Consider the following 19,419-nt stretch of genomic DNA (forward strand, 5'->3'; position numbering starts at 1 on the left):
ATATAGATATTTCGATAAAGTAATATCGAAATATTGTTGCTTATATTCCATATCGATATTACTACAATGTGAAATATCGAGAAAAAAATATGTAATTATGAAAATAAAATATGGATATTCCTATTTTAAAATCTCTATATAATTTACTAGTCATTTTCAACAAAATAGCGATATTTCGATAATGTAATATTGGAATATTGTTGCTTATATTCAATATCGATATTAATAGAATAGAAAATACCGAAATAAATATGTATTTATCAACATAAAATGTGGATATTCCATTTTTAATTAGTCTATAAAATTTTCTAATTTTAAAAAATATATGGATATTTCGATAAAATAATATCGGAATATTGTTGCTTATATTTCATATCGATATTATAACAATACAAAATCTCGAAATAATTTTGTAATTATGAAAATAAAATATCGATCTTCCTATTTTAAAATCTCTATACAATTTTCTAGTCATTTTCAACAAAATATTAATATTACGATAATCTAATATTAGAATATTGTTGCTTATATTCCATATCGATATTAAAAGAATAGAAAACATCGAAATAAATATGTATTTATCAAAAAAAAAAATGTCGATATTAATATCTCTATATGATATTTTAGTCATTTTCAAGAAAATATCGATATTAAGAAAAAATATTATCGGAATAATGTTCTTATATACCATATCGATATTACAATAATACAAAAATTCAAAATAAAATATCGATATTCTTGTTTTAAAATCCCTATACGTAAATTGTATAGAGATTTTAAAACAAGAAAGTAAAGAAAGGAACAACATAACAACGAGGAAAATAATCTAGTATTTTTAAACAAAATATCTATATTTCAATAAAAATATATCGGAATATTGTTGTTTATATTCCATGATGATATTACAATAATACAAAATATCGAAACAAATATGCATTTATCAAAATAAAATATCGATATTCCACTTTTAATTATTCTATGCAATGTTCTAGTATTTTTAAATCTAATATCGATATTTCGATAAAATAATATCGGAATACTGTTCTTATATACCAAATCGATATTAAAATAATACAAAATATCAAAATAAAATATAGATATTCCATTTTTAATTATTCTATACAATGTTCTACTATTTTTAAACAAAATATCGAAATTTCGATAAAATAATATCGGAATATTGTTGTTTATGTTTCATATCGATATTACTATTATTAATATTATTGCAAATACTTTTATATCAATATTAAAACAATAGAAAATATCGAATTAAATATGTAATTATCAACATAAAATATCGATATTCCTATATTATAATCTCTATTTGAAATTTTAGTTATTTTCAAAAAAATATTGATTTTTCGATAATGTAATATCAGAATATTGTTCTTATATACCATATCTAATATCGATATTTTAAGTCCGATATAATATCGACATCGATATTGCTATCCGATATCGATATCGATATTTTTCTTTCGATATCCCATCCCTAGTTCGGGCTAGATCGGTTACATAAGGAACATTAAGGTCTTTATGGATAATTTTATTTGTGACAAAGTAAGGAGGATTGAGGATTTTACGAAGGATTTTGGATTGTAAGGATTGGATAAATTTTGTAAAAATTATATATTGTAATATCCTCTTTTTGAGCAAATAGCATCCTTTTATGTACAAAGGGTTTTTAATATGTTTTTATTTTATGTATCGTTTCAATATTGTTCATTTGCTATGTTAACCAAAAAGAAAACTAACCAATTGTGTACAATCAAATATGGAGTGGAAAGATCGTTATTAAAAACAAAGAAGATGGCGGCGCCTTGTCTTGCCAAAAGTTCGTTGAATTGCGGCCATATTGAGCAGATTCTAATATTTTAAAAACTTTATTTTAACTTCCCATCATAATTGAAATTACAATACATTTGAGAAAAAAATAGAAGTTAACAATAAGTATTTAAGAAAATTATTTATGAAGGAAATCATAAGAAAAAACTCAAAACCTTAGCGCTACAATCGATGTTGAGAACCAACAACTATAGAAGGGGAAGGGAGCTTGGTTTTTCGTTCATTCTTTGCTTAGGCACGGTTGGAGAATGATGTCTCCTGGATGCAGAAGGTCCTCATCATATTTTGTCTAGCTCAAGGGTAGACATCTTGAAAAAGAAGAAATCGAAGAGTCACCCAAAAAGAATAAGGGACTCTTTGTTTTGGATCGCCAGTGAATGAGATGAATGAAAACTTTTAGAGGACAAATGCTTTGTTAACAGTCAGTGTTTGTTTGCTAAAGATTGCTTACAGCAAGTGTTAGTTTATTGAGAAAGAAGAAAAAGAAAACCTTCCATCATCAAAAGAAGATTGTATAAATTGGTTAGTGTTGTACAAAATAGAATTTAAGTATATTTGTATAGGTAGTTAATAAACAAGTTGACTGTTCTGATTACCTAGAAAACCGCCCTGAGATTAAGAGTCTATACCATATGATATCAGAACATGTGGCTCGAAGCAATCCATCACGACGCATCTACCCAACAAGAAACCACGTGGGAGCCCAAAAACCAGATGGATAGGCAGAATGATCAAAGATGCGAAAGAGGTACATGCAGCAAACTGCAAATTAGTAGGTAGCCCAAGATAGACAGGCGTGGAGAAGCTGGTTCGGGCGGTCTAAGATCTACAAGGTCTACAGAGCCAAGCGAAAAAAAAAATTAATATTTACGTGTACATTATATTTTACGCAGTTCCGCGAAAATCAGTTTCTATTTTTGTTTTTTGTTTTTTTCAAGTAAAATATGTTTTATATTAAATTATTTCTCAATCTTAATATATATATATTAAAAAAGCTGGCATTACCTGTTTCCTAAAGAGACCGTAAAATTAAAATACAAGAACAGGAAATACCAAATGCATTTTTTTATGACATACTCTAAATTGAATACGCCATTAAAAAAAGTATTTTTATTTGGCGCCAAGAACTCCAAAGCATGATGGGTAGTTTTAGGACTCTGTATCAGGACAGTAGGGCCCGACCAATCAGATGCGTGTATTGTCGGCTTCCATTCATAAGTAATATCGAACAAGACTTGCCCAATCCAGCTTCGTGTGGGTGCTTTGGAAGTACTCTTCGCCGAATTTATTTATTTATATTTAGTGACTAATAGATAGATTTGTGTTATCTATACCACGCGGGGATCCCTTGCAGACCATCAAGAGGGAAATTAAAAGACTGTAAGATATAATTACATTTTTAGGTAAGTTAATCAGTTAACATGAAATCATATATAACATATGTATGTAGATGGTTTTATGTTCGATACTCAGTTGTTTAGTGTCTTCATTAGTTAATTGTAGCATTCCAGAACCCTAGAATATTTGAAATTTCTTCTTGATATGTTAAAATTAGTAATAAAACAAGATTCACCTTCAAAAATCAATAAACTGTGCCACATTCATATGGGTTATCCTTAATAGAATGTTTGTTTATTCAATGATATTTGATTCTTTATCTTCTAACCATGCCTTCCTGTCCTTAAATGTATTTGAGGCTAGTAGATCAAATTTCACTATGACAGTTGGGTTTATTGTTCTAGTTTAGTGCCATATTTTTATTATTATGTTATAAGCAGTTTCTTTATATTCCATGACATGTTCTATTGATAATATAAATTTATTAACCACACTATGTTAATTATAATTAAATCTCTTTCAGATTCAAAGATAGCACAATGTCAGACCGAAAAGCAGTTATTAAAAATGCAGATATGTCCGAGGAAATGCAGCAAGATGCAGTTGATTGTGCAACACAAGCCCTAGATAAGTTCAACATAGAAAAGGTATTTTCACATAGTTTTAATATACTTGATGTGACTATTGATCTTCACAAACTAATTATTTTGGGATCATCTGTTTTTTATACTTATTCCTTAGTTGCAATCAGAAATAAGTATAAATTAGTTATAAATAAAAGTATGATTAAATTTTCATGGATCCAGTTTTTAGTTAGTAATAGTTCATTAATGAATAAACATTGTATGCATGACACGTTATTAATGACAAATACCCAACTCTGGTTAGAAGGCATGTTATAGTTTTCATCATTATTGATGTTAGGTCAGACTGGGCCCCTAGCAACAGGTAGATACCCCAGCTGCTTTTAACTACAAGTACTATAATGATGTTTTAGTTCAGTCTTAATATTAGATAATTAAATAAATTGAGAGTACTGCATTAAAAATGGAATAAAACAATATTTCATTATAATAACGATGGCTTACTTTACAGTAGAGCTAAGTCGATTTCTACTAACTTTAGGAAATGTACTTGGCTTTAACATGAAGTTAGCCATCGACATTGTATCCTTCATGGGTCAGATATATTTTCCAATAATTTAGTTTTCTTTCACTTGGTCAAAAAATTCTTTGCATTTTAGGTATGAAAACATTTGGAACTAATTCACAACTGTTACTCAGCATACTGTCATTTACAAGATACCATAAAATAATTTTGGATATATTTAGGCCTTACTTTGACTTTAACTGAAAAAATCCATTAGGAATAGATTATCCATTCTGTTCCATCAAGAATTCAATTGCAGTGATTTTATTAAAACTGTAATTAGAATACTTAAGGTTATAACCCAAAACAATACAAGTACATACCCACCCACCAGTTGGAGTAGCAATTGTATAGCTTTACTGAACTTATTTTAATATCAATAAGTAATGCATTACTTCTGATCAAAGTCCTGATAATGTCATAATTCAATTCATGAAGTCATTAAGATATACATCAATATTTATATTATTATCAGGTAGTGTTTCTAGTTCCTTGTTACCTTTTCAATAGCCGGAAGAGCTGTCGTCTGATACCTATTCCACATATCTATTTGATCTCAACTGATCCTGCTTGTTTCTTTGACCATCTGAAGTTAACTGCTGTCCTTCTGAAGTTATAGCAATGTTAAAGCAATTTAATTATTCCTCATAGAGACTTCATTTTCGCTAATACAATTTTCACTATTCACATTATTATAACTTAATGTATAACACAGCTATGGGGACTTATATCAGCAAATTTGGAATAGGGCAAATAGCCAATTTTCACCATTATTTTGCAGAGCTTTTCTGTAGAATTTAGTTTAAAAAAAAAAAATTAAAATTGATCTTAAAGGTTATTCAATGATAAGGGAATTACTTAGTCATTAATAAGTGTAATTATAGTTACTTCTTTTTGTTTTGTTTTCAATTTTTTTATTAATTTTTTTTATTAGGATTCTTAAGACAATGTTTAACACTTGGTGATAGTTTAATCCCACAGTGATGTTACATATCAATAAGTGTGTGTAAGGACATTTATTGGGTATTATTTATAATACCCATGATTACTTATTAGAATATGCTGATTTGAATATAAATATGATGTTTTAAAACATTTGGTCATTTTTTATTGCATATATAACTTGTGATTGATATATCAACCACAGTTCATATTTAACCTAATGACAAGTGAGATATAAATTTCTTTGTAGTAAGTTACCCAATTTGATAAGTAATATATTATATTTAATCATAATTCATATTTATATGTTGCTTCATCCTGACACTGAGCCTGGTGCAATCAATTGGTGTTACTCCCCAGTTTAGCGTTCCAAGCATGACCCATTTATTGGTCGATATAGAGTCCTCCCATCTAATGATAGGTTGATGAACTCATCTTTTTTCATGAAGTTCATCAGTCAGCATTCTCTTCAGCAAGCTCACTGTTGCTATCCTCTTTAATCTTGTATACACCAAGAGCTGAACTGTGCTATTAAAAAGAGTCATACATAGCTGGGATTTGGTCACCCATACTCCTTTCTCCAAAGTTAAAAATCAGGCAAGCAATTGTACATCCCCCTCTTTACACCCCAAAAGCTCTGATAGGTCAGTACAAAAAAGTACTGTACAGTTACTGAATGAATCCATTTTATCGAGATGTTCATCTCTTGGAGGGCAGCCCCACGTACCACCAGCAAAGAGGTGATTGGTGACATTCCTATATTTAATTTTCTCCAGTATCTAGCTCAATGTGGATCTCCCTCGTCTATATACCATCTGATATTTGCCAATCTTTCTGTCGGAACTATTCTTCTAATGTTGGAAAGCCCAGTATACGTGCAAAAAAAGAAAAATTATACCAATATAATATATAATAAGTTGTCATATTCTGACTGATCTCCTTTCTTCTTTAGTAAGTAGATGATCCTTCTCATTTGCTCTTTAACCACCTTCTCTGTCAAATCATATTAAATTACTATATATTTCAAGTAATTAAAAAACAAATCGATAAATGATATGTCAATAATTATTTGGATTCTTATTACAACTAGAAGTGGAAAAATGAAATTAATATTTTTTTTTTTAGTTTAGTTTTGTCTCGAGTAATAATAAAAATGATATGGGAGGAAGATATCCTAAAGGTTGCTGTATGAATTACAACACAATAGAAAGTTCTTTTTTAACTGACTGCACTTGTCATTCATTTCTGCTTTCCATATTGTAGAATTAAAAAATAAATTCACATGTTGCTAATAGAATTTTGTTTCATGCTTACTCGATTGAAACTCAGCTATTTATATTAGTGAGAGACCAATATGTGAAGTGATCCTTTCTTGGAAAATTTTAAATTTTTAGAACATACTTTTTTTTGTAAGGTATGGGGTTATATAAACTTGATCCAAAGACAAACTATATATACTAGGCCTGTCTATATATGAATGAGATATAAAGAGCTAGTTAAACAAAAATATTTTCATTTTCAATGTTAATAAAAATAATACTGGTGTATAATTAAAATTACTAACTCCAAGGACGACACAGGTTTGAATCCGGCTGTGACAGATAATTAGTTTCTGTTATACTGTAGGCTTCTGGAGCCTTCCTGGAGTCCACCTAGCTTCATAAAGTGCTAACCCTTACCAAGTACTAAACTTTTTAGTTATTCATTATGTAAAAAATATTAAATATAATGGTGTAAAATTAAACATATATAACAATTAGATAATGAAAAAGTTATCTGTTTTGATAGTGGTAATATTTTATCTACTTTTTCGTTATCTAATTGTTATGTATGTTTAGTTTTACACTATTAAAGTTAATAGTCTTTACCTACTTCATCTAAACAACCTAGTGTGTTCTATTTTCGTTTTTACTTCTCTTATTTTCTATTTTTACAGCTCAGGTTCATTTTAAATCTAATTGGTATGGCTGTATATATTATTATTGTTTATTATTATTATTGTTGGCTGTTATTTTTATTTCTTTTGTTCATTTTTAAATGATTTCTCACATATATTTACATCATTTTTGACCGCACCTTTATTGTTAGTTTACTTTATTGTTCTCTTATTCTGTTATATTATCAAAAATATTTTAGTTGTTTTTTATTTTCATTAGCCCTAATGAAGGAAGACCTACAAAGTGGGCCACAATTTGGCTAATAAATAGTTGAAAGCTGATTTTGTTTCTTCTTGACTATACCCCTCATCATCTCCTTTATATTATCACAATAACATGGAATAGCCAACATTTAAGCCCTGTTAGTTGAATTTCTGATAACAGGCTGTTTCTTGTTGCGTTTTTGGGTAATTACATCCAACCAATCAGTTTGAAAGTGTAAATAGTTCAAAGCCTTACTGATTGCGAATTAAGGATTGTACAAAATCAGTTTCACAAAATTATTCTATCATTATTTACTGTATGTCTATCATTATGTACTAAATACTTAATTAGAAAAAAAATCTGTCAATTTATGTTTAATTATCCAATTTAAGTTAGCGCATGTAACCTGAAGAGGATAAATTGTTAATTTAAGCTCTATTACCCAAAAGATTTTTTTTTAATTTTAAGGTTATTTAATTGAATCGTGTATGTTCTAAAATTCAGTCTGAGGTTGACAAAAATCACACCCCAACTTCTATTTAAATTTTTTAAAAACCTTAATGTTTTAGTGACTTAAGTAAGTTTATCCAGGCCATTCCCACTTTCAATTTGGGGCAAAAGAGTGTCCTTCTCAGAAAATCTTCAAAACTAGGTAGCTTAAAGCATTTTGAGTCACTTTTATTATAAATTTTTCTGACCTTATAACCTTTCAGCTAGCACCCAAAACATCAGTAAAATCGTTCTAAGCAATGAATCCTTACAAAAATATGTGTTCCCAGAACTTTCAACAGCCACACCCTTAGGCTCTTGCGGAAAACTGTTTAAGAACAAGGGCTCATGGTACATAATAGGGATATTCATGATCTTTAGTTTAACAAGTTAAAGTATGTAAAATGGAGAAATATTTCCATCTTTTACCGTGTTAAAATGCTATAACATTTCACATAATTGAGAGTCTGTTAAATGGAGTATGACATCACGCAACACACCAGCTGAGCTCGTCACAGTTTTGTTTGTTCTCATGTTAGGTTACTTGCTCATAGTTTGTGTTTTGACTGTGTCAGCATTGTTTTTAAAACTAATGAAGCAATGGATAACAATAATGTAATGACAGTTGTCAATTAGCTCATCTTGATTCTGTGTTCCTCACAAGTTAAAGTATCAACTAGGCACTCAGTAGCCAATATTTTACACAACTTCAACTTTTTACTTACTTTAGGCATGTTGTAATAAATTATTTTAATAAAACTTAGAAGTAAACAATAACATGAAGTTTTGGAAGGAAAGGTTATAAAACAAGTTGCTCAGAAAATCCACTAAGAGCTCTTATGCATTTAACATGACTTTAAAAAGGGCTGCTCACAATACTATACTTATAGCGTTTTACATTTACACACAAAATCATGAATAACCCTTATATATAACCTCATTTAACTTTACGAACTTGTAAATATTTTTATTTTTTTTTAAGAGGTAGGAACAAGAATTGATGTTTTTAGATCATGTTAGATTACTGTTCTCTTAAAATACTGAAACTTTTACAGTGACCTCTTAATTTGTATCTCCCTGAAGTATACTCAAACATATTGATTTATATTCATTACAAATAACGGTACATTGAAAATTATAATATATTAATTACAAGTATAATTTATATTAATAGAGTTATATATTAAAGTGAGAGGGGCACTAACTTGAGGTTTCAAGATATTAATATTTTATAATATTTTTCACGATTCTATAACTGTTATATTTAAGCTTGTATACTTGTAATTTAATGTTCATTATATTGTAATTTTTTTTTTCAGGATATCGCTGCTCACATCAAAAAGGAGTTCGACAAAAAGTACAATCCTACATGGCATTGTATAGTGGGTAGGAATTTTGGCAGTTACGTGACTCACGAAACTCGCCACTTCATTTACTTCTATCTGGGTCAAGTGGCCATTTTACTTTTCAAATCTGGTTGAACAGTAAAAAGGCGATCTTTTAAAAAGAATCCAGCACAAATTTTTGGATCTCTTCCATTACATGTGTTCTTGCCCTGACATCTCTCCACTATCTTCAACATTTTATTGACTAATCCTCAGTCTGTACTAAATGTCTAAACTATCCCATATTTGTGCCATTCGAAGCATATTGATGTTTGATGTTATAAACATACTCATGAGTTTGTCTGATGATAATATGTGTATTATAATTTTTTCTTTTTTTTTTTTTTCTTTTTTTACTTTTTTTAATATAGATTTTAATGATCAATAAGGTGATGTATTATAAATATTTTTAGAAGGTGATATTTTTTTTCAATTAAGAATAATCTTTGTTCCTTGTTAAGCAAGTTGACGGTTTCAACTTGAGTCACTAGATTATGTTTCAAATGAATTTTTTATGTGTGTTAGTTCTGAATAAAATTGTTTAATATTAAATCTATATTCATTCGATCCTTTAATGACTACATTATTTAATATAATCTGTGATCTAAAAGGTTATGTTTGTTCAGTTGTAATTGTCAATTTTTATTTTTAGCAAAAAGATTTTTAAAACACGCATTTGTTTGTTTTGATTCACACACCTCCCTCCTATCTTTTGTTTCTGAATTTATTTATACATACAGACACGTTTAAGCCTATGATAATGAACTGCCATATATTGAATTCTCATTTTAATAAAATATTTCTGTTTATTTCTATTTATCAAACAAAAATGTTGGCTAAAACCTTAGGAAAATAATTACCATTAAAAAAAATAATTAAATGAATCATTATTTATTTGTTTCTAATTATGTACATAACTACATTTTTATGTTATATAAGTACATGTTTTTATCAAATGTGTATGTAAAAAATATGCAATTAAAAATATAGTGTATACCAATTTAAAAAAAAATACTTATATATGCCTTAGATTATTTTTTTAACCTGAAAATTTCCTTAAGTCCTTAAAATCTGACTTATTAACACATACTGCATAAATATGTGTGTCAATTAGACTGAAATTTTTCTTTGTATTGATTTTTTTAAAGGTATGATGCAGGGATTAACTGTATTTATATGTAAATTGGGAGAATTAATTTGTTTCCATTGAATTTGTCCTGAAATATATAAGAAGTTTAAGCATTAACATATACTTCAGTAGAACTGTATAGTTTAGCACAGAGTATATGAATTTATCTTAATTATGTAATCAAGGTCTAACATCATCTGTTGCTCGATTTAAAAACAATTACAAAGAATAAAACTAACTGTTCTATGAGTAAAATATTATATTCATCGGTAGGTTGTAGCATAATCAATGACTGATTGCCAAATGTAATAACAGTCAATGTTAATAAGAATTGGATTGCTTGAATTTTAGTCAAACTACTTGTATATCAGAAAAAAAGGATCTTGTTATTCTAGGACCCAATTTAATTGTAGTAATTTTTTAATACCAGGGTCCCTAAATTGAGTTTGAATTGTTTCTAACAGAAGATAAATCCTAATGTTAGCAATTCTTACATTTTATTGATTAAATGTCTACAATAAGTATTTAACTGTGCTGTCTCAATTTAAAATATTTTGTTTAACCAAAAAAAAGTTTTTTCTGGATACTTTTAAAAATTCTAGATGAAATAAATATTTGGTGTCAAAAACTGATTAATAGCATGTAAAAAAGAAATTAATGAACTTAAGTTCATTTCTACGATTAAACAAAAATTGAGTAGGCCAATTAAATGCCTGAAACAGCTTTAATCTTATTTATTTCCATGTGAAAAGAATTTTTAAAGTTAGAACCAACTTTTTTGTGGTTTATGAGGGTCTAAAATACCTGTGTTTTTTTTTTTCAATTTTCCACTTATATAACTCCTAAACGATGAATTTGTTGAAAAATTGTGTTCTTTTGTAAATTAAACATTCTTAGAATTCTATGTTTAATGAGCACTATTTATTTGACATTGTCAAGAAGATATACTTGAAATAATGTTTTTTTTCTAATCGCGTTTTTTGATTTTTAATCCTTTTGTTCACATTTTAAAATATATTAAATGGAACAATCAATATTGTTGAGGTGGTGTTAGTTCTGACTCCAATAGATAATATTAGGTACTCTTGACCAGAAGGCCTAGACAATGGGTGTTCAAATTAGGTAAGATAGTTGACAGTTAAATAGGATGAAAAAAGGGGTGCCAGCCGTTCTTGAAGGATGGTAACCTCGTCCTACAGGGTACTATTCTTGTAGGTTCGAAGGAGAATTGCAAGGCCTGAGCGTTCCTTCCGCCGAGCTTTGCAGGAAGGTAACTTCGATCTACTGGGTGCTATTCCTTCATATATGAAGGAATATGTAAGCTTGGAGGTTAACCAGCATTTGGGCTTTACGAAAGATTTAAAGGAAGAGAGACCCAGAAAAATTAAAGATTTTATACATTTCTAAAAATATGTACTGAACCACTATTCAAATTATTATCATCTGCCTCCTGAGGATGTGTCTCTCGTGATGCGAGGTTCGACCTTGAGACCTTATAATTTTGGTCTAGTCTAGTCTCTGGGCTATTAGAAGCCATCAAGAGGTACTATGTGTATGACGTTAGTTTTCAGTGAATCAGCACATTCTATTGGAATCTTGATTAATTCAAATGATACATTTATGCTTATTACAATGTCTTATTTAGTTGTTACATGTTTACAACTAAGGTATTCAGAATGAATAGTACTAACGGTAATATACTTTTGCCTGATCACAGTAGTAGTTCCCGTGTTTCATACCACAGTAGCTGGTAGGTTGCGTCATGCCAGTACATAGCGGTTTCGGTGGCTGTCGTAGTTACAGTTATAGACTAGCAGGTAGCGGTGTCTTTATAACATACTTGGACATTATAATTCTCCGGATTTTGTTTTTATCACCAAAATCTACAGATTACCACACTTTTCTAATCATGGTGGGGGGATCAAATTTTCATTTTGTGGTACCGCCACAGAAATAAAAAAGCCGGATTCGCCGCTGCAGTTCCCAGGTTGCAAAGACCTGCGCTTCAACTTCCTGATCTACAAACAGTCCAAAGATGGACAACCTGACAAATTAGAAAATTCGGATGACGAGAAAACTTTAAATTGGACCAATTGTTGCAAAATTGAAATAACCTTGTTTTCCTATTATTTTTTTGTCATTTACCTAATCATTAAAGCGTCTTAATAATACTTAAAGTCATCGAACTTCATGTTCATATCACATATGTGTTTTTAATTTCAAACTCTTTGATTCAGGAAAATTGTTTATTGGTAAGCCACCAGGAATGGAAAAAAAAATAGACGATGCTTGCTGAAAACACTTGTGCACATTTATACCCGTTACAAGATTTGAAACTGTAGCAAATAAAATCAAATTGATTATTACCCATAATACAGCACCGCCTTCAGCGGACCCTTTAACTCATCTTGAACTGCCATACGCCAAACAAAGTCAGTATGTAATCTGTATATATACTATGTATTTGTAATTGTAATTATATATAAATAAAGAGGATTTGAAAATAAAAATTAAAAAACCCATAATACAGCGGACCCGGCAGCTTATCTTATAATGCCACACTGGCAAACTAAGATATATTATTTGCCTGAGTATATACATTTATCTCTTCTTTGTATATATTTAATTTGTTTATATTTATTTTCTAGGTCAGAAAAAAAAAACCCATAATACACTTTACATCGTGAAAATAAGATTTAAAAATCCAATTCACGATTTTGTTTATAAATGGTAAAACTGAACGTTTTTTGAATTCGCATTTTCTCCTAAAAACCTGAGTAATATTTAATATATGCTATTCATTTGAAGCAGAATGTTATTCAATTAAATTTAGCAATAGTAATATTGCAGTTATTAGTGAAAACCTAAAAAAAAAAAAAAACGATATTGTCGGGGTTTTGTGGTTCCCACTCAAATGACATAATCAGAAAACTGGTGTAGACTTCAATAAACTCTTTAAATGCAAATGAGACATAAAAATCATTTCCAGCTTTTTGATATTTAATTAGCGTACAAACCCTTTGTTGCCTGGCCTATATCACTGGAAAAGGTTAACTGTCTGATTAATTAAAGCTGAAGGTAAATCAGTTCAAATAACAGGTAGATTCATTGTTTTGACTATTTTTCCACATTATTGTATTTAATTTTGATTACATTTTACAATTTAAAGTTGAAACTTTCATACTGAAATTCGACATATCAATAATCTTTTGAGAGCAAGAATGGTGTAAATAAAACCTGAATTTTTGAGATATTCAAAACTTTAGGGGAATGTTTCTATAATGTTTTCAGTATAGGAATAACAAAATTTACTGTTAAAAGTAGTCAGTCAAAAGCTTGTACAACTACTCAAAAGCATTTTAAATTAGTAAACTCAGTAATTAATTAAATAACTATTAACATTAATTTTTATGGTAACAGGAGGACTTACTCCACTCTGGCTCTCAAAGACTCATATGTAAAATTTTTCAGAGATCTTTAATTCTTACTAGAAACAAACACTTTTTGCAATTAAAAAAATACAACTGTAAATCTTTGATCTTATAATTTTCCTTTTAATAATATTTTTTATTTTTATTTTTTATGTTTGTTGACCTAAATGATGAAAAATTTCTAATTTTTGGTTTATAGTTTCAAATTAAACCAAGAAAAAAAAATACTCCCCCTCCCTCTCTCTCCTCAAAATTTGATGTTTTATGTTTCAAGAATCCAAAAATCGAATAGAAGAAAATTCCAGATGATGGTTGGCTGTGTAGTTAGCGAAAAAATACACAAGTAAACGAAATTATTTATTTGTACCGACGTTTCGATCTACATTTCAGGCTTCATCAGGGCTAAACAATCAAAACAAGATAACAACTTTAATTCAGAGACATAAATATATAAAGAAAATAATAATAAAAAAACTTTGAAATATACGTAAAAAGTAAGTAGTTCGTAGTAGATTGATACTACTAGAAGACAAAATATAATATTGTGAACTACAAAAACTAGATGAAAAAAAATTTAAAAAAAAAAGTGTTCAAGTAAATATAGAAATAATCATAATTAAAGGTGAGGACAAAAATTTAAATTATTTAATGCAATGGGTAAGGAAGAAAACATGATATATGTTATAATAGATATAAGCTAAACAGTAATAGAGATGAGTAAAAATTAATTAGCTAAAAACATATACAGAGTACAGAAAATTGAATTAGGAAGGAACAAGGGAAAAGTGAGATTGGGAGGAAAAAAGAAATATTTAAAAATAGGTTGAACTAGATAAAATAGAAAAAGAAAAAAATATGTAATGAAAGGTTTTATAGTAAAATTAGAAAATAACTCGCGTGAAATAAATAACTAAGAGAACGAAGGGTTAGGAAATTGTAGAAACTATAGTTGACTAAAAGTGAACGAGCCGAAGGCGAAATGAACGTAGAAGAGGCAGCAATATAATACAATAAGGTGTCGGGAATAAAAAAATTATGGATGTTTTAATAAATTAACAATTTGGGAAGAGGCTAAGGAAAGGTTGTATTTGTCAGTTTTGTGGTTAACAGAAGATGATTATAATTGTATGTAAATACTTTCAGAGAGGAGTCGTTTGTTAAGGTTAGGGAAAGTGGCTAGAATGGAAGTATTGTCGAAACCAAAAGAGTGGTTTAAAGATTAAGAATATTCGAATAATTTGGAAGCAGTAAAGTTAAGATAAGAGACAGAATATCTGTACTGTTCGTACAACTCCCACTTAGAACAGAAGTATGTCCTCTCCCCTCATCACTCAAGGCTGCTGTTCTTAAATAAATTATACTTAATTATTGTTCATTATAAATGTTATAACTCGTATAGAACAAATTAAAAATAAATTAAATTATTTTTAAAATTCATTTGTTACTACCATTATTATAGCTTTCTCTGGTCTCCACTACGTTCGTTTAGCATAATAAAATTAACAATACTTTAAAGAGATAATTTCAGATTCGTACAACTTTTCGTTCTTAGTTTAGACTGACGACCATTCAAATTGCTAAATTGTTGAAAAGTGATTTTTTTTTTTTTTTTTGTCATTCGGGTTCTTCATTTAGCACGAATTTCTCTCAACTTATTGAATTTCCAACTGTAGTAATTTGTTTTAATAAGAAGATAAAAAGTAATACTAAATTAGGATAAGTTATATTTAAACAAAAATTGGCGCTAAAAATCATTACATCATCAAATGGATTGAAAAATAAGAGGTAAGATGTAATTTAATTTAAATTATCGTATAAGTTTGAAAGACCGCAATTTTGAAGTTTTCAAGTTTGAAAGATCTCAATATGATTAATTTCGGACTTGTGTCACTATAATGAAGGTGCTATTAACGTTTAACGTTAAATTCGAGGAAACTTTTAAGACTAGAGAAGAAAACATTTAACTATCCATACTTAATGGTTAGACAATGGGTGGTGACTGATAAGAACTGTTTCTCAGTAAGGTTAATGGGTTTATCAAAAAGGGGCATTTGTTAACAGTTATCAAATTTAGTGTGACAATAAAATTAACATGCAACATGTTTAATAATTATTTACCATTAAGTATTATCCAATCATCATCTTAGAGACTAATTATTGATTTTCAAAAATTTGAAAGAATTTTTCCAAATAAATTCTTTTTATAATGTTTTTCGAAAATCTCCCTTCTGCTTTGTTGCTATTGTCAAGCGGTGACCATGGCAATGTTAAATAACCACAGCTGTTGTGCCTCCGGAGTAACAAAGGAGCCCCTGGAGGATTGTTTGCCCCGCCTTCCTGATCTGATTATCCACTCTGTGTTCTGTGCCAGCTCTCTAATTAGTTTTACCTCCTTGGATGTTGAGCATTAGGGCACTCAGAGGGCCGCCTGGGGAGGCAGGATGCGAAAAAGAAACCGTGGCAGTGAGAATTGTTAGCTGGAATCTCACATTGTTAGCAGTTGTTCCGCATATAGTGAAAGATCTTAATCATCTTTATGGTACAATCAGATTTTCAAAATTTTATGTCAGATAGACATTAAAATAAATAAATAAAAATTTATTTATCCTAGTACTGATTTCGTTCTAGCTTACGGCAAGTAGGGATAGTTTTATTTTTGGCTACACAATTGACGGGAACGGTACCTTCCAATAACTACTTGACTCAGTACTTTAAATTTTGACTCGATTCAGTGAGGACGGGATTAATAATTAATTATTAGTGTTTATGTATGTACAAATAAAAAAATCAAGTAATATATTATTTACAAGGAAAAGATTGGGAAAGAGGGGGTGCGATCAAAGAGGAACACAAATAAGTTGGTGTAACCTATTTTATTGTGCCAACGTTTCGGCTAGAATTTCTAGCCTTCTTCAGGGCTAAGAACAGAACAAGATAACAACCACAGTAAGTATAGAAAATAAAAAATGAATAATTTAACAAAATAGAATTAATAAATGATGAAAGCAGCGGGAAATAAAATGTATACATAGGTAATTGAAAAAGTGGGTAAAATAACATAATTAAGGAAATGAAATAAAAATGAAGTAACATAATACAAAGAAGTGTGAACATATTAGTTATTAATAATTTAAAAATTGAAATATGGAAAGAAAAAGAAAATTGAGAGGAAGAAAATATATGTAACTATAATAATTGATAAAGAGGCAAAATATAAGTAAAGTATACCATAAGAAATGAATAGAAAAAAATAAAATAAAAAAATAATTTTTGAAAACACCAATAATAATATAGTGAACATAACTTATAACGTGGGTAAGGAAGATGGATAAAAGTGGAGAAAAGAAGGGGTGGTAAAACAAAGAAAAGGGAAAGAAAAAAAAAGAATAAAACGAACCTGTTAGCTTGAAAATCAATCGCCTATTATTTATAAGTTATGTTGTTATGTGCCCCTAAAGTGCCCGGTCCCCATTTAGTTAATGACAGTCCAACAACACCTCCTTATCGTATAGCTTATTATCAAAAGAAATCAAAAGCGTTTATGAAGTTAAAGTTTTTTCAGAGTGTATTGAATTAAATTTTTTGTTAATTAATTATTACAATACAACGAAAATAACAGTGAGAAATAAAACATTTTGTTATGGGTTAGTCCGTATATGATTGAATGATCGATTGTAGCCGTGATTGCCCCATTCGATGTCTTGAAAAAGAACTATAAATTGAAATCAGGGTTAAAAAAAAATAAAAATATATAATAGATAAAAGGAGCTGAATGAGAATAAGAGTCCTGTTTTTGTCATCTAATTAGAGATATTGAGCAGTACCTGGCAGGTGGGGCCTGTGGCTGATAGTCAGCTCGCTGCTTCTGAGCCCACACAAATTGGATCTTTAACTGAAACCTCTTCACCCGTGTGATATCTTCATCTGGGGGTTCGATTGTTTTTACATTTCATCTAGGCACATCTCTATAATGGGCTATTAAATCATAGTAATTGCTCAGCTCATTGCCAAATGTTGACTCATTAGAACCGAACAAAACCGTTTTAGAGATAACACGTCCTTTTCCAATTTAAGCCAATTTTTTAATGTTGGTCGATTTAACTGATTGTTTAACTTAGTCTCCTCTTCCTGTTTTAAATATATCTTTCGAAGGTGATATTGAAATGAAAAATAGTTTATTATTCTGAGACTAGGTCCTTTTAGGACAATTATAAGATAATTTTAATTGTACATAACATATATTGTCCGAAAACATTGTGGCCACACTTAATTATAACTTAAATTAAAAGTGTATAAATCATTTTAGATACAGATATAAAAAGAAAAAAATTAAAAAACTAGCTGATTAAATCAATATGATAATAGAAAATAAAACAAAAAGATAGTTAAACCTCTAATATTATAATAACGGATTAGATTAGCTAAGTAAAAGGTAATTAAATATAAGATTTTTAAACAAGGGAAGGGTTGGTACATGACGTATGTTAGAAGGAATGGAGTTCCAGTGATATGTAGATATTATCAAGCGCAGCAGTTCGGTGAGATGGATGGTAGATGTCAGATAAACGTGTCCTCTAGTAGTACGGGATTGGATTGAGAATTTGAATTGCATTTTTTCTAGGATATAGGAGGGGCACTGAATACTAATTACTTGGAATAGAAAGGAAGCTAGGAAATACCTGCATTGGAAGGATGAAAAGAGTCACTTCAGCTCGGCGCAATACTGGGTTATGTGCGTATCTCTGCTGATCCCGAAAATAAATCGTACAGCGCAATTCATAAGACGTTTAAGTTTAGATTCGAGATTACCCGAGAGCCCACCATATACCAGGCAGCCATAGGCAAAATGGGGGAAAATAAGAGAGGAAACTAAGAGTTGACGGGTTTTAAGTGGAAAGAGATAACGGATTACATTGAATTGTTCCCGGGTAGCCATGGTCCGGCGGGAAATTTGGGCAATGTGTGGTTTCCAGGATATAGTTTGATCAAAAGTGACACCAAGATTTTCGACTGACGTATGGAATGAGATAGGAGTATTTTTTAGGATAAGGTTGGGGATCCTGGGATAGAAGGAGATCCAATTATAATATCTTTAGTCTTTTCGGCAGTTAACGTTAGTTTATTGTCTGTTGTCCAAGTGCTTATGCTATTGATGTCTTCTTGTATTTTAAGAATGGCATTTTTGAATTAAATCTTTTGGTGTTATGAAATCCTCTTTAAACTTTAATAAGAAACTTATTTCTTAATAGATTAATAGTGGAACAACTATTGACGGAATCTCACATACATTTGTCGGGGTTGTCTGGTCTTAGGCGATTTCTCCAGCCTGATATCTCTTTACAGAAGGCCCACGACAAGGCGTATTCATAATTAGATTAGAAAGGAAGGCCGTGCCAGAGGATGAGCCCTGGACACTGACTAGGTAGAGGAGGTCTAGGTGAGAGAGTCTGAGGCTGAGTAACAGTTCTAGTTGCCGAGATGAAGCGGTCGGACTAGAAATGTCAAGATAGGAGTCAGCTTACTAGTTGCCGAGATGAAGCGGACGGACCAGTAAGCTGATAAGGCTAGGT

The 19,419-nt window shown here is 29.8% G+C and overlaps 1 protein-coding gene and 1 long non-coding RNA gene across 4 annotated transcripts in view; both read left to right on the forward strand.

Moving 5' to 3' along the window:
• Nucleotides 1-3,053: 3,053 nt before the first annotated feature.
• Nucleotides 3,054-9,964, forward strand: LOC106688570 (dynein light chain 1, cytoplasmic). 3 transcript variants are annotated; one of them, XM_014433086.3, is made up of 3 exons: nucleotides 3,054-3,225; nucleotides 3,707-3,830; nucleotides 9,224-9,964. In XM_014433086.3, the coding sequence occupies exons 2-3, from the start codon at nucleotides 3,723-3,725 to the stop codon at nucleotides 9,383-9,385; spliced, it is 270 nt and encodes an 89-aa protein (XP_014288572.1). In that variant the 5' UTR covers nucleotides 3,054-3,225; nucleotides 3,707-3,722; the 3' UTR covers nucleotides 9,386-9,964. The 3 variants fall into 3 exon arrangements, with proteins under 3 accessions (XP_014288572.1, XP_014288571.1, XP_014288570.1); XM_014433085.2 differs by having other exon boundaries at nucleotides 3,056-3,248; XM_014433084.3 differs by lacking the exon at nucleotides 3,054-3,225 and adding an exon at nucleotides 3,392-3,541.
• Nucleotides 9,965-15,402: 5,438 nt separating this feature from the next.
• The window catches only part of LOC136796586 (uncharacterized), a 28,776-nt gene continuing 24,759 nt past the window's right edge, over nucleotides 15,403-19,419 (forward strand). Inside the window, exon 1 of the long non-coding RNA XR_010844331.1 lies at nucleotides 15,403-15,634. This is a non-coding gene — a long non-coding RNA (uncharacterized lncRNA). The remainder of the gene's footprint in view (nucleotides 15,635-19,419) is intronic.

The sequence above is a fragment of the Halyomorpha halys genome, unplaced genomic scaffold (genome assembly GCF_000696795.3).
Source record: "Halyomorpha halys isolate HHAL.00 unplaced genomic scaffold, Hhal_1.1 Scaffold1156.1, whole genome shotgun sequence".
NCBI lineage: Eukaryota > Metazoa > Arthropoda > Insecta > Hemiptera > Pentatomidae > Halyomorpha > Halyomorpha halys.